We start from the raw sequence: 16,680 nt of genomic DNA on the forward strand, positions 1-16,680 counted from the left end.
TTATTCCTGAAATGTCTACCAATTCTCATAGATTTGAGGACTTTTAAAACCATTTCCTTCCTCTAAGATTGAAATCTGCTTCATAAATTCACCAGAAACAAATGTGCCCTCCACCAAGTTCCATTTCAAAATGTACTGAGGATGCAGTTGAAAAAACAAGTTACCAGGGTTAATAAAAATGCTACATTTCCTTAAGTAACCATTACAAAGCAAATGATATAATCAGACACCAATGAAAAGCTTCCTAGGACACAGACAAGTTTCTATGTGCTCTGCAAGGACATAATTAATCCAAGCAATTCCATACTGTAAAGAAGTTATCCTCAACTGATGTGACTTAACTGCAAAGCTCCATGCCTCAACCCTGAAATGTAATGAATTATTACACTGTACATCACACCATTTCACTCAGAGGGTACTCAATCCTTTTCTGCTTTATAAATTTTTTTTCATGTGAATCGTACACACCAGCCACCAGGAGGATGGGTGGCTTGTCAGGATGAAGCTCCATCTGCCGGGCAATCCACGGTCCATCAAAGTGCGCGTACCACCAGCCTTTCTTCTTATTCTGCGGGTCTTTGTACTGGTCCGCAGGGCGGATGAACGGGATGCGGAAGAAGCGCTGTTGTCGGTTCATCTCGATCCCCTGCTGCCTGGCAGGGAGCTGAGCTGCCGGGTTCTGCTGAGCTGTCACAGAGAACAAGCAGAGTCACGCCAGCAGCCCGAGGGATAAGGAGAGCAGCCTTTAATCCTAAAATGCACCACGAATGTTTACAAAAGCAAAAAGAGGGATTCCTCCTAACAGTGAATTTAAAACAAAATGTAAATTGGAACTGCCTACAGATGAATGCAATTCAAAGGGTGATTTCTTATAAGTTTCTTCCCCCGAAGATGTTCCTGGGCATTGTAAACACACACACACACACACACACACAGGCACACACACACAGGCGCGTGCATACACACACACACACACACACACACACACCCCATCAGCTGCAGCAGCAATAACAACCACCAGCCCCTAGCAGATTCCCACAAACGACTGCGTCTGCACACAAAACTCACTCAGCGAGAAAGCAAACTAGTAGCATTTCCTAGATTTGTATTTTTTCCTCCAAAGAGTTCAAATGAAGGCTGCAGGACAACTTTTGCAGGACTATTTATGATGAAACCAATAAAAAGTAATTTCACAAATCTGAAAGATTCCAGATACTTGTCGATTTAATCACAGATTCTCAAAAGAGTGAAAGACATACAAGTTTTCTCCTCTGCCAACTGATCCTGGGATTTAAAATGGCCAAGATAACACAGATGTTTTACTAACAAGATTTAGACAACTTTGTGACAGCAACAACAAAACTGTAACAGTCAGCATGAACTTTCACTCAGAGAGATTTACTTACTCTGAAACCAGACTTCTCTTGGAATAAAATCCACTGCAATAAGTGGAACGTGTATAATATTTGGTTTCCTTTGCCAATAGAAAAGAGAAATCCTTGCTTTTCTGCTAACACTGGGCATTGAGCTCATTATCATCTCTTTTCCCTCGCTCAATTTCCATTACTAAACGGTTGAGTTTTGGTTTTTTTTCCTGAAAATATTCAGTTCTCTGAGGCAATGACTTTACATCTTCAGGAGCATAATTCTGGTAAATCTGTTTAATATGCTCTATACTCACAACTTTAAAGGCAGACCAATCATTTACTGCAGCTCAATTAAGAATCTCACTGAAAAGCTAAGTATGTCAATGAAAAATTATATAATATGTACAAGTCAAGGACAGTCACATGGCTTTTGTGAGGCTTTCCAAGTACTGAAAGGATGAAATTACTCTTATTCTACTGTTTGCACCAATAGCAAAAAGCTTTATAGCAGCTCAATTTATTTTCGTGCAAACAACAGAAAGCAAAAAGCAGTTAGCAAAGCTGTATATGCCTATGAAAGAAAGAGACCCAGTTTTGTTAGTGACTTTAAAAAGCCGTATCACCTTTAGCGCGTTACCAGAGATGAGCTTATTTATTCTCTCGTTCCTGTTCCCTCAAAACAACTTACAGTTCAGTGTTTCCATTTCGAGTTTTAAAAACTACCTACTCTGCAGAAAATACACTAACTCAAAACTAAGACATTTTGTACAAGGATTAAAAAAAAAAAAAACCCTTCCCTCCATCTTCAGCAGTGAATTAGAACTCAGTGTCCTGCTGACAGAAACTTACTATGATACTGATGGCCACCCATTAGTATAACCTACTTTTTTTCTTTCAAAATAACAATCCCCTGTAACTTAATATATTGGGTAAAATTCAGAAACCCAATGGAAAGTCTTGGATGGCTTTTTCTACTAATGTGAGAAATGAAATTGTATTTGGGAAGCCTGGAAATGAATATTCATCTGGAAAAGTACAAAGATACAGACGTTAAAAGCTTGAAACTAATCTTCTAAACAACTATTTCTTTCACATCCAATTGCTATCTTCAAAAGTGTGAATAAGTTTCAAATTTGTAAGTCTGTAAATTACTGGAAGCACTAAGAAAATTCATGTCCAACCAGTTGGCAAATAAATATGGCATTATATTCAAATCATTACTGCTGAACTGATTCTAGAAGAAATTTACTGTACACTAAGATGACTCAGCTTTTAGATGATCAAAAAATGTGCATCATAAGAAGCTGTAAAAGTAACAGAATGACCTCCTCTTCCTATTAAGAGGTATTCATTCTATTAAGCTTGTGTACATTATCATACGAAACCCAAATCTCTTCGGACAGAAATGCTTACACCATCACAGTATTTGAAACCAGCACCTAAAGTTAGTCTTTACTCTAAAAGATCAGCTGCTTATTAAGATAGAGTTTTGCTACAATAAGAACTGGGTACACTCAGTTTAAAATGCTAGTTTTTTTGAAAAGGAAGTAATTTGATGAAATAACAGATTAATTAAAATTTTTTTCTGCATGTATATTTTGGAGTGATCCAAATGAAAGTACCATCTCAAATGAGGTATCTCAGTCCAGATAAACCAACATTAATGTACTACAATTCACCTTAAAATTGTAGCAAAACAATGTTTAGAAGAAGTTAGTACTTTATAAAGTATTTTTAACCCATCTTCCAGTTAGCTCATGAGTTACCACCCATTGACTTACGTGAATTGTTCAAAAATGGTGCAAAATCTGTGAACAAATATTTTATATTGAAGAAAAGATAAAAATGCCAAAACTGTTAAATGAGCATTCTTCTAATTTATAATGCCTTCCCATCAATGGAGGTGGTGACTAACAAATAAATACCCTAACCACAGCCAAATACTCCCAGAACTACCTACAAGTAGATGCTGCTTTCCAATTTTTTTTAAGCTATTTTGATTGTGTTTTTAGGACATCCTGCTTGATGGACATACAAAGAGGACCAAAATTTTAATTTTCGAACACAGTTAATATCCAAACAAAAATCCACAACAGTGACTTAATAATCAAGATGAAAGTACCTTTAAAGCACTACTAGAATTTTTGTAGGGGAAAAAAAGAGAATAACTCATAAATTCATTTAAAAAAATACCTTTTATATAGAGAAGAAGCATTGCCACACTTACATACACTCAGCATGTTTTAATTTCTTCACATTGTCTTAAATCTTCAACTCACAACATTTTTATTTAGGAGCTATGAAATAAAACTACTCTCCAAAGTCACTGCTTTAAGCAAGTAAATGTAAATCTTTCACTGGGTAATTTGCCACTGCCCCCAAAAATTATTTCCGAAAGCCTCTTTCCGGGATAAATGTGATGAGAGTGTGCTCACCCAGTATAGCACACAGGAGAGGGATCTGAGCCTCCCAACTCCTAACTCTTAAGAATTTACCATAATTTGTCAAGGTCTTACTCTTAAAGGCAATAATATCAAGTTATATTTTTGTTAATCATAAGTTGTCATCATTTTATTTTCTCAAATTAATGAATTCTAATCCTTCTAAATTTTAAACTACAGAGCAGCTCCTTTTAAAGGTCAAGCAGCTGCACCATTAGGAGGAAACCACCTCCTACAGAATTTTCTCAGGTGAGCTGTTAAGCATCTTGGTGCCCTTCACCTTTCCTGTTAACTGTACTCCTGTGTCAGAGTGACTTTTACATGACAGAAAAATAAAGAGAAAAAAAAGTACTCTTCAGGGCAGAAGTTACATTTTATGCTGAAAATGACCTACATTCAAATTCTCTGAAGGCTACATACATGCGGGAGTGTGTTCCTACACAATTCCTAATTTTGTTCATCTACCTGGATGGGACCCTTGAGAAATTTTCTTAATCTACTCTGTTGTTCTTCCAAAAAGTACTTTATGAATGGAAACAGTATAGGAACCAGTAAGGTAAGCCGCATGTTATTTGCTCCTTTGGGGGCAAAGTTGGATGAGTAAGGTACCAAAGTTTGGTTTGCTACAATAATACATGAAATATTTATATATTCATTAAAAATGTGTGTACCGGGGACTTCCCTGGTGGTCCAGTGGTTAAGAATCCACCTTCCAATGCAGGGGACATGGGTTCAATCCCTGGTGAAGGAACTAAGATCCTACATGCCACAGGGCAACTAAGGCCAAACCGGCGTGCTGCAACTACAGAGCCCACGTGCTCTGAAGCCTGCACACCATAACTAGGGAGAAGCCCACGCACTGCAACGAAAGATCCCACATGTCGCAACTAAGACCTGACACAGCCAAAAATAAATAAATTAATTAATTTTAAAAAAATGTGTGTGCCAAGTATTACAACATTTTTTAAAATTAATTAATTTATTTTTGACTTCGTTGCTGTGTGCGGGCTTTCCCTAGTAGCAGCGTGAGGGCTTCTCATTGCGGTAGCTTCTCTGTGGAGCACAGGCTGTAGGCATGCACGCTTCAGGAGTTGTGGCTCCCAGGCTCTAGAGTGCAGGCTCAGTAGTTGTGGCGCATGGGCTTAGTTGCTCCGCGGCATGTGGGAACTTCCCGGACCAGGGATCAAACCCGTGTCCCCTGCATTGGCAGACGGATTCTCAACCACCGCACCACCAGGGAAGTCCTCTTTTTGTTTTAAGAAGTGCAATCATGCAGATATATAAATTCTGAAATAGAACATAATGAAACCCAATCAGTTCAAGGTCATGATTAGAACATTACAGCTAAAGATTATAGCTAAAAAGAATAGCCCTGGGCTTCCCTGGTGGCGCAGTGGTTGAGATTCCGCCTGCCGATGCAGGGGACGCGGGTTCGTGCCCCGGTCCGGGAGGATCCCACATGCCACAGAGCGGCTGGGCCCGTGAGCCACGGCTGCTGAGCCTGCGCGTCCGGAGCCTGTGCTCCGCAGTGGGAGGGGCCGCAACAGTGAGAATAGCCCTTTGCCATTTTTACAAAACAAAGCAACTGTGGTAGAAACTTGGTACAGACAGTGAACAGATAATGGAATCATCCTGTCATCTTCATTTCCCAGAGACAAATTTTTAAACTGGAGAAGAGAGTGGTGGTCACAGAAGATCAGTGTTGAGAGGGCCTTCCTCCTGCCATTTCTTAGCTGCAGGCAAGCTCACTGCTCTTGCAAGAGTTATATTCTGAGTGACGACACAGGTGAGCAGTCATTAGCACTCACATCTCTCGTACTACTAATGATACTGCCCTTCCTCAATCTAATCTTTGCACCATCTTCGAAACACTAAAATTTCACCATTTAATTGACTTTCATCAAACACTGCTTTATTTGCTAGGAAGGCGGTAAGGGAGGCAAAATATAACTGTGAGCTCCTTTTCTAAGTCAGCTGGGGTCACACATGGCTAAGCTATACCACCAAGTGTCGGGAGTATACCTCGTTCTAAAAAAAGATATTAAATATGCTGTCACCTTGACATTAGCCAGAATTAACCTAACAAATTGTGCCAGTAGCAAGTTGAATAAATGAAATTCCAATTATTGCTTTTAAGACTGAAATTACAACTCATATCACAGGTATTCTTAATTAATGTTAAAGCTAGTACTTGCTTTTACTAGGTTATGTCCTTCTGCTCTATTTTCCAATTTCAGGTATACAGCTTTGTCTTTTGTATAACAAAGTAACAAAATTCATTTTTAGGATCTCAGTCAAAAAAGCAAATTCTGGTCTAGGTAAAACTCTGGTCTAAACCAAGGTATTATTTCTCACTCATATTTTCACAGTTTTATAATATTTGCAGCAAATATTCTTTTTTTCATAGTAATCTTTACATTTACACACATAATCTTTACATATGTGTATATATGTGTATGTGGAAAGAATACATATTTACAGCATTATCATACAACTTCCTCAATATGGACAAGATTATTCTTACCTCCAGAATTTATCTTAACAAGTAAATTCAATACTTTTAAACAAATATGACTTTAAAGATGTATCTAACAGAAATAATACTTTGAAAGATAAGCCATCATGGTTGTGTTAGATTCAGTGGACCCATAGTTCTAAAGTAAGAGAAAATTTATATTGGACAATTTTACTCAAATGCCTTATGTATAAATTTTACTCAAATGCCTTATGTATAGTTACATGTAATTATGTACATATACTTTTTATATACATATACTTTGGAACATTCAAAAGTACAGATTTGTTTTTACCATAATCAGTAACAGACTTTGGAGCACGTTGCTCTGTTTCAGTATTTCTCTTCTTGTTCTTGGATTTCCAAGCATGATACACTTTTAGTCTCCTATGAAATTCTTCTCTGCAAGCTGCCAGGAGCTCAATATCTATCAATTACACAGAGAGAGTTAAAAAAAAAACAACAGCAATTAACATCGTAATTTAGTTGTCTAGCATAATTATCCTGTGGCATAAATATATATATTTTTAACATCTTTACTGGAGTATAACTGCTTTACAATGTTGTGTTAGTTTCTGCTGTATAACAAAGTGAATCAGCTATACATATACATACATCCCCATATCTCTTCCCTCTTGCATCTCCCTCCCTCCCACCCTCCGTATCCCACCCCTCTAGTGGTCACAAAGCACCGAGCTGATCTCCCTGTGCTATGTGGCTGCTTCCCACTAGCTATCTATTTTACGTTTGGTAGTGTATATATGTCCATGCTACTCTCACACTTCGTCCCAGCTTACCCTTCCCCCTCCCCGTGTCCTCAAGTCCATTCTCTACGTCTGCATCTTTATTCTTGTCCTGCCCCTAGGTTCGTCAGAACCTTTTTTTTTTTTTTTTTTAAGGTTCCATATATATGTGTTAGCATACAGTATTTGTTTTTCTCTTTCTGACTTACTTCACTCTGTATGACAGACTCTAGGTCCATCCACCTCACTACAAATAACTCAATTCCGTTTCTTTTTAACATATATATTTTTAAATGAAGATTTCATTTTTAAATTAACAGTACCAAATCAAAAGTAAACATTATTGATAAAGACGAGCACTTCATTGTAATACTATCTTTCACACTTACAGAGCATTTTCTTAAACATTATTACTACGTTATATCTTTCCTCCACGCAAGAACCCTGGACTAAATAGGTCTTTTATAGATGAAGAACTTGAAAAAGGAAGGTTAAGTCACTTGTCCAAGGTCACAGACCACGACAATAGAATAAGAAGTCACTGTGTTCAAACACAAGCTAGATTTACATGTACCACATTTTTTACATTTGTACTTATGCAGATAAACTCAGTGAAGAGGGAAAGAACATAGTGAGGTGTCCTGTACGATTATGACACTTGAAGTCCCAGTTACAGTGTCCTGAATTCAAACACTATGATTTATACGTGAACACAACTGTGTGGGATTCTCTGGATACAGGCTTTTACTCTGTTCTGTTGGAAGAAAAATTGCTTTAAAAGGGACGGACTCCATTGCCATTTTTTACTTTGCATTCATAGACCAAAATAGTCTGATATATAGGTATTTAACTATTATGAATAACGTTAAGAGGGTCAGTCATTAATATAGCCCAAACCATAATTCCTCTATGCTTTTCCTCTCTGGTCTATGCAAGAGACGGGCAAAATGAATTTAACTTAATAAGTATGTCTTTCTTTTAGCTTTGTGAACAAACTAGGTCTTCATTTCAAGGTGAGAGTAACAAAGAGAATGACTTCAACTAATTTATATGAAAAAAATTCCCATCCCAATCTAGGTATTTACTTTATATTACCTGACAGCGATAGAGTCTTCCCACTTTTCATCCTCCCCATACACTTACCGCAAGAAGTATTGATGGTATCACGTAGTTCTGCATATTTCCATTTACTAAGATCATGTTTCTTGGTACCAGCAGCCGCCTTGGTGGCCTGTACAGCAGGGCCTCTGTAATTATTACACATTTTTGCATATTTAAACTTAGAAACACGAATGAAATGTTGACTAAACAGGCAAGAAAGTGAACATAAGCTTGAGAACTGGAAATAATTACTGGAAAAACACATAATAATTTTTGTATCTTTGACAGACGAGACTAAGAATGGTGTACTACAGGATGCCCAGGTGAATTAGAATTTTCCAGTGCATCATTCAACAGCCATATTAGATTTTCAATCAGAAATTCTGATTCCAATATTCTAGTGCCATGGACTTCCCCCTGGCTTCAGTTTAAATCTTCTAACTCACGGGTATATGAACATCAAGATAATACATTTACACATATTTCTCAAAATCAAAACTACAATGAGGTATCACCTCACGCAAGTCAGAATGGTCATCATCAAAAAGTCTACAAATAATAAATGCTGGAGAGGGTGTGGAGAAAAGGGAACCCTCTTGCGCTGTTGGTGGGAATGTACATTGGTGCAGCCACTATGGAGAACAGTATGGAGGTTCCTTAAAAAACTAAAAATAGAGCTACCATATGATCCTGCAATCCCACCCCTGGGCATATATTCAGAGAAAACCATAATTTGAAAGGATACATGCACCCCAATGTTCACTGCAGCACTATTTACAATAGCCAAGACAAGGAAGCAACCTAAGTGTCCATCAACAGATGAATGGATAAAGAAGATGTGGTCCATATATACAATGGAATAGTACTCAGCCATAAAAAAGAAGGAAATAATGCCATTTGCGGCAACATGGATGGACCTAATGATTATCATACTAAGTGAAGTAAGTCAGACAGAGAAAGACAAATATCATACGATATTGCTTATATGTGGAATCTAAAAGAAATAAAAAGACACAAATGAACTTATTTCCAAAACAGAAAGAGATCACAGACACAGAAAACAAATTTATGGTTACCAAAGGGGAAGGGGGGTGGGGAGGGATAAATTGGGAGGGTGGAATTAACATATACACAGTACTATGTATAGACTAGATAACCAACAATGACCTACTATGCAGCACAGGAACTAAACTCAGTATTATGTAATAAGGAAAAAGAATGAGAAAAAGTATGTGCGTGTGTATGTATGTGTGTGTGTGTGTGTGTGTGTGTGTGTGTGTGTGTACGTGTGTGTATATATAACTGAATCGCTGTGCTGTATACCTGAAACTTACATGATATTGTAAATCAACTATACTTCAATTGAAATTTTTTTTTAAATCAAAAGAGAACTCCTCAACATACTATAAGATCATTAGAGGCACATGAAGGGTTTGTTTATGAGCCAATCACCTGCAGACTACTGGAACCTGCAGATGGCCAAGCCCCACCACTCATAATGGCTCAGACTCTCCCTGGGCATCTGGATGTTTAGAGGTCCCCAGGGGAGTAGCCAAACTACCAGCCTCTGCCCGAGTCTTTAGAGACATCCTAAAAGAGCTGCTGGAGCCTGGAAACTCCCGTGACCTTTGAGCTTCTGTGTTAAAAAATACTTAGAAAAGTTCTGTAAGCAGATAAAAACCACACCTTCGTATTTAGTGAGTAATAATATGACGACGAGTAAATTAAAGGAAAAGGCTGCAGGTCATGAGACAGATAACAGAGATTTCAAAGGGCACAAGTGCTTTATCTTGCCCCGTGTAGGAGGAACATCTGAGCGGGAAAAGAGGAAAGGAATAAAAAATAAAATACATATATTTAAAATATAAAAAATAAAATAAATAATTTAAAAGTTAAATGGGATAAGCTTTTTCGTAGCAGTGCTACTGAGCACTTAAGATTTGTTTCTATACACATAATTTGAAATAATTATTCTAAAAATACAGGGAAAATTTCTTTTCTGTAAAAATGAACATTATTTTTCAGCAAAGGATTACACTTGCCACATAGCAGACACTCAGAATAAGCTGCAAGTGAACTTTTAAGCTCAATGTAACCAAGGAAGAATTTAAATACATCATATTTCAAGCCATGAAAAGAAGACGGCACAATATTAAAAGAACTAAATATTAAAGAACTAAAATATTGCTTCTCGGGTATCACGCAAAGCATTTCCCCTTTGTGATCTACCACCTGGAAAACCTTCCTCTTAAAGAGGGATGATCCTAGTATAATACTGAAAATGAGCTCGTATTTTTCTCAGCATTCTACATTTTGAAAGACAACAGCGATCTTGGCAAACAATCAAGACACAGACACTCGATGAGACGGATGTTATTTAAAAGTGATGCTTGAAAATATGTACGCTCCCTCCTCAAATAAGGAAAATTATTCCTTCAGCATTACGCTTAACAATGAAACAAATAAGGTACTTTTGCCTCTTTAAAAGGCCTATTTATGCTTTCCTTTTAGAGAATAAAAATAGCGTACTTCACCCTACATCCTTAAAAACTGTTAGACATGATGATTCTTAGTCACTTACAAGCCTGGCTAAAGAATAATGTGTGCCCATTTAGTCCTTCTTGCGTTTTCATGGTTAAAATCTGTTTCAAGTTTACTGCAAAACCTCTTCTTTTCATAAGCTGTGTGACTGGCCATTCTCCATGGAGCTTTTTCTTAATTGCTTTGCTCAGAAAGAGCCAGCTGTGTGTCAGCAAGGTTTCTCTATTACCCTTAACAACAAGTTATGCTTTTAACATTATTCAAATATTCTTTTTTTCCTACATCCTGAAACCACCATTCAGTAAACTAACAAAAAAATTATTTTTTCTTCCTAGCTCTTCTACCAGTCTTTTCTAGAAGAGCAGCTGAAAGTATGGGGTTTTGTTATTGTTTTCTTTCCTCCTGAAAGAGAAAGTGAATCTACACAATATGGTTTTATAGACTCTCAGAATATATACGAGATGTTGATATACATAAGGTGTTTTGATACTTTTAAAAATCACACTGAATTCAAACTATTTTTGCTTAAAATATGTTTTTACTATTACTAACTTTTCATTCATATTACGTCAAACAAAAATACACCTGCTAAAAAAAGCATATTCAGCATCGTAAGAAGTACACAAATGCAATTCATTTAAATGCTCCCCCTACCAATCTTTGGCGTTATTAAAATAGTAAAATGAAGGTATACCTTCATTTACTGATTATTTAGACTTGTGATAAAGACAATCATGTGAAATACAGAGTAGCAAAACTGACTTTTGATTTTTAAAAATATATTAATTTTAACACTTTCAATTAACTCTGCAACTTCAGAGTTGAAAGTTAAAATGTTATTGATTCATATCCACTTGATAATGGACCAGATCCTGCTGGGAAGATACATTCCTTGGTGGCTCGAATTCTACACCGGTGGTGTTCTGCCTCTGTGCTGGGGTGGACAGGGGCTGCCTGGAGCCCCACCCTTCCTCATGTCCCCTGCAACCAGGTGCAGTGGGCCCAAGGACAGGAAGGGCTCCCCTACTGAGACTGAACTGGTAGGGGCTCATGGTAAGCCCGACAGTACTACCAACAAGGAATAGCCTCAACCAAAATGCCAATGGTATCCCCACTGAAAAATGCCAATTTAGAGGAACACTGGTTTTTTTTTTTTACCTTTTTCTATGTTAGTGTGGCCTGAGGGCAGAGTCACATTTCTTGTACCAAAAATTTACATGGAAAGGACAGGCTACTCATATAACAGGTTCTGGTCCAAATAATGAAAAGTAATTTAAAACATATGATTTTGAGGTGACGCTCATTTCCCCAAATTACACTGCACTAACCTACTCAAAATTTCTGACATTTCTTTCGCCATTTGTTCCCTATAAGAAAAATGATAATACAACATAATTAGATGAAAGACAAACATACAAATTACTTAAAAGATCTAAAAGTATAATTAAAATTTATATTTTCAACAGGATTGTTGCTTTGTTAACCATACACTATTATTTTACTTCGTAAAAGTCGATAATATACTTTTCAATATATATAGCCATACAACAGAGCAAAATTTTTGTTTAAACCCAGTTAAAGTTACTTGCACTTCATTTTTGCAGTAGAAACTTTTAGATAAAATCTCATGAGAGCCGTGCTTCTGTGATATTTTTATGGATAGAATGTAATCAGCATGTTCTAAATGCATACAGGTAACTTGGCAGGATACAGATTCTATGCAAGGATTTTTGCACCGGGGTTGCTTAGTAAACATTAATTAGACAAGGTGTAATAGTGGTAAACCAAACGGATCTACTTTACAGTGCCGGAGTTTAAATAAGAGTCTGATATACTCAAAGCTCTAAAATTCTGAATCAAAGCATGCCTAAGAAAATTCAAATGCCTCAAACACTTGTTAAAGATCTGAGGTGTTCTGACCTTTCAAGGATAAACATTTCCCAGTGGCAAAAACTTGCTTTTCTTTTATTACCCAGAAGAGTGTTAACTTTTCTCAAAATTTGCTTAATTCTGTGAAGTGGAATGTTCATGTCATCATGTTCATCAACTTCATTAGTATTTTATTTTCCTGACCTTTGTGCTCTTCCTTCATAATTAATCCTATTCTCATTCATTCTATTCATCAGACTCTGGTAACCTCAAAATCTTATAAGTCAGCAAAAATCAGAAGAAAAGAAGATGGCTATGTTTGCCTCAGGGCTCAGTTTTCCGGATGCCGGCCAAGAGCTGCGACCCTGATTATAAAGGAGCAAAGGATTCTCTCCGTCCTTGTGAGGAACACTGGCTAAGGTTCAATGCTGACAGAGGTCTAGCCAAGCAAGCACAGTCAGAGAAAAAGTAATCTTTCAAAACTGATGATCAAGGGCAACAAACGCAAAGTAAAAAAACACAAATATCATCAAATAAAATCAAACGAATAAGAATTTTCTAACTTCACATTTCTTTTCCCACAGCAGATTTCAAGGGAATGCACAGCCTTGCAAAGCTCTTTACTCCATAGTCTGCTCATCATATGGAGATTTCATAATGCAGATGCCCTCACACCACCCACGCTGGACGGGCAATCTCTACTGATTCAACATCCCACCTGAGCATGTCACTGCTCTAGGAGCTGCACCATATATACTGGATAGAAAAGGCTCCTGCATCCAGGTGTTTTTTTTCCTTCTGATTTTTCCAACCTATACGCAAATGCTCACAGTTTCACCTCAGACATAAGCTGGTTGCTAGGCTTATTTAATTCGAGCTCAAATGGTTAACTATGAAGCAGTGGATGCAACGGCACCCACTCAGAGATAGGTTTCAAAATTTGTGGTGCATTGTGGGAGCAATGATGCTATGAGAGTCCACTGCTGGCATCGGGTGAGGTGAGGAGTCAGGGATGCCAAATGTCCTGCACAAGAAGAACTGCCTCACGCCCCATATGACTTTAACATATCCACCAGACATATAGCGGTGAAACGCACATATACATATAGTTACATGTAAACTATATACACATAGTTATACATAAGTTCTACATGTAAAACAACCCTTTTTTTGCATGGTTTTAATAGTCACAGAATTTCTCTAGGAATTTCTCCACTATTGTATAATGGAGAGGACACTGTGTTTAACTCTGTTCAGAACTTTACAAAGGACTGTTCACAATTTCGTGGCATTTAACTGACTGATACAACTGTCTTATATCAATTTGCATTTGTAGCTGCTGCACTCATGGTGATTCTATGTATATGTGAAAACATCTGAGTACCTGACTACGTTTTCCTGTAGTTGTGAGCAAGCACTTTCATATTAAAGTAAATATAATAAAATAAATAATTATAAATTACTGTCCTTTTATTTCTCTTTTACATGTACTGTTTAGAGAGAATTATTAATGCAGGTTGCATCATTCATAAAGCATTTATTATTTGGTACTGGGGTCTGACAGAGTTAAGAACCATCACTATAAGGGGTACAGTTGGAGTCCTAAAAGCTATTAAAATTCAGATTTTAAATATATTTCAAAATTATATACATATAGCACATATGTAAAAATATATGCAAAAATATATTTATGCATATAAAGTATAATTTATATGTATATCCCTATTGCTACTTAGATTCTCTCTCTGTGGGGAGATTTTCATAACAAAAAGATACACGAGCACCAATGTTAGCATTACGTATATAACTTTAGATTATGAACTATTTTAGGTATTAGCAGAATGAACTATTATATATACGGAAAACTAAGCTATCTGCCATGACTCAAATACTTTAAATATTTTATTTATTCTTATTTATATCTCTACATCTACTTTTATAACGACATAAGTAAGGGATAATTAAAAACACATAAAACAAGATGGGTATTAAAGTTTAAACAAAGTGAGCAAACAGAAAGAAAGAAACCAAATCATAAACTACTGTGATTGAGCACCGAACTCTTAGGAGCAGTAAACATTTTTCCTGGGAAAAATAATAATGATGATGATGATAATCATGTAAAATTTACTTCAATGAGGAAAATGTTCCTCCTAAAAAGTATACACAACCTAATAAAGAAGAAGAAAAAAAAAGGTCATATGATTAAATCAGTTTTAAAAGGGAAATGACATACGGTGTCATTCTGGGTCCTGCTCCATTAATCCTGTGAAAAGAATACGTATATTTTAGTCAATACCATAACCAATTCTGAACTGTGAAAATCCGGATTGTGCCAAATTTGTATTTCAGTGACTTTGCAAATTGATTTTAAAAACTCCATTATCTCTATTTAATCTATGTATGAGAACACTCAGAATTTTAATGTTTTTAAATCTTCATTACAAATGATTAGAAAAAAATAAAGGCATTCTGTGAAAATTAAAGAGTGAATATATTACATCTAGATTAAAAAACTATTCATGTGAGGTTTGTGTGTTTGTTTTTAATAGAATCTAGATATTACTTTATAATTTAAGGTAGTGTGAAATCATTACTGTGCATCAGGATCATATGTGTAATTGATTGAGATATTTTAAAATATATTACGTATGCAGGAAACAATTCTTACTTAGAAGTTACTGGATGGGAATCCAAGCTGGAAAAGTAACTTGAAATTGTTTTGTAATGTATCACAGAACCCAAGAACATTTTCATGCCATATATTAAGAACAGAGTTACTTAGAGAGGTTCTTACTCATAAATGTGTTAGAAAGAATTCAGTGCTAACAAAGGTAACATAAACATTCAAAAACATTTAGATGTAGCCCATGGAGTAAGATAAAATTATCAAACACGGAAAATCTATAGAGAACATCATATCCACAATGAAGTGCTAATGCTTTTAGTACAGTGTATAAAAAAAATAACCTGGCAGTTCAGAAGGGAAGGAGTTCATGGGGACCTGAGGGTCAGCTCTCTTCCTGGAAGACAGCTGGCAGACAGGACCTGAAGGGACAGTCCAGGGAGGGACACCATTCCTAAGGCTGTCCCACAGGAGAACTAAACTAACTCTTCTGCGGTTCAAGTCATAACTGCTTGAGTATCTCCTAATTATTTGGTAGTGGTCCCATTACCTAGTTAATTCTGTTTAACTTAAATCATAGGTAACTCCTCCCTTAAGTTAAAGGGCCTAAATGGTCCACTCTTTCTCTGAGACCACTCACATTGGAAGAAGTGCATCTTTCTGAGGATGAGAAGGAGACCACATATGAGCCAATATCTTACTCATATTACCTGGAATGACACTGGATAGAGCTAAATATTTCAAATGCTTAAACATAGAGTTAAGCCATAAACACCAAGAATGACTCCATTAATGAGTCTCTCCCTAACAAGCTTCAACCATAATAAAGTCAGCTCGGTCAAGTGCAGGACTTCCTCACACACATCAGGGCCACTGCTTGGTTCATTAGGAGCCTGGCCTAGGCCACTAGTCAGTTATCCACAAAGGCTCCGCCAAGCCACCCAAACACAGGTGGAAGGAACCGAACAGCAGCTGAACGAAGTCTGCAGTTACAAAAGCCACAGACGAGCAAAAATATCTTAATTATAGTGAAATGTTAATAAAGAACCCAAACCAAAGAGCTTAACAATTATTGTAACACATAGGCATATTCAGTTTATTTAAATATAACTTTCACATGCAATTCAGACTCCAGAGCTCCCCAATACAATCATTTACTAGAAAAAGTGTGAAGGCAACTTAACGTACTCTTTCCCTTCCCTATCTTTGTTTTCAGCTAAATAAAACCTAATCACCACCTTGCAATGTGGTGGACCAAGTTTTTTTTTTCCTTTCACAAGGAAATAGCAACATCTAGTATTTTAATTATTTTGTCATAAACAGTGCTCTGACATTCTGAAAAGCATGGTTACACCCATCTATGTGCCTCTCAATATATACACAATATACCTAAACATAAAGGAACCCTACAAACTAGTTTGCTTTGTTTTTACAAATAAATAATAATAGTAACTACTGTTTCTACATTCTGTATTTT

General features: G+C 36.6%; 1 protein-coding gene across 3 annotated transcripts in view; it reads right to left on the reverse strand.

Moving 5' to 3' along the window:
* MYO6 (myosin VI) overlaps positions 1-16,680 on the reverse strand; it is a 142,960-nt gene that overhangs the window by 1,889 nt on the left and 124,391 nt on the right. For 2 of the 3 annotated variants that reach the window (XM_067702738.1, XM_067702739.1), the window contains exons 29-32: positions 8,210-8,313; positions 6,619-6,750; positions 3,149-3,175; positions 469-687 (exon numbers count right to left, since the gene is read on the reverse strand). In XM_067702738.1, coding sequence (XP_067558839.1) covers positions 469-687; positions 3,149-3,175; positions 6,619-6,750; positions 8,210-8,313 — 482 coding nt within the window. The remainder of the gene's footprint in view (positions 1-468; positions 688-3,148; positions 3,176-6,618; positions 6,751-8,209; positions 8,314-16,680) is intronic. The other variant, XM_067702740.1, reaches the window with a different exon arrangement.

This window comes from Pseudorca crassidens, chromosome 13, assembly GCF_039906515.1.
Source record: "Pseudorca crassidens isolate mPseCra1 chromosome 13, mPseCra1.hap1, whole genome shotgun sequence".
Lineage (NCBI taxonomy): Eukaryota > Metazoa > Chordata > Mammalia > Artiodactyla > Delphinidae > Pseudorca > Pseudorca crassidens.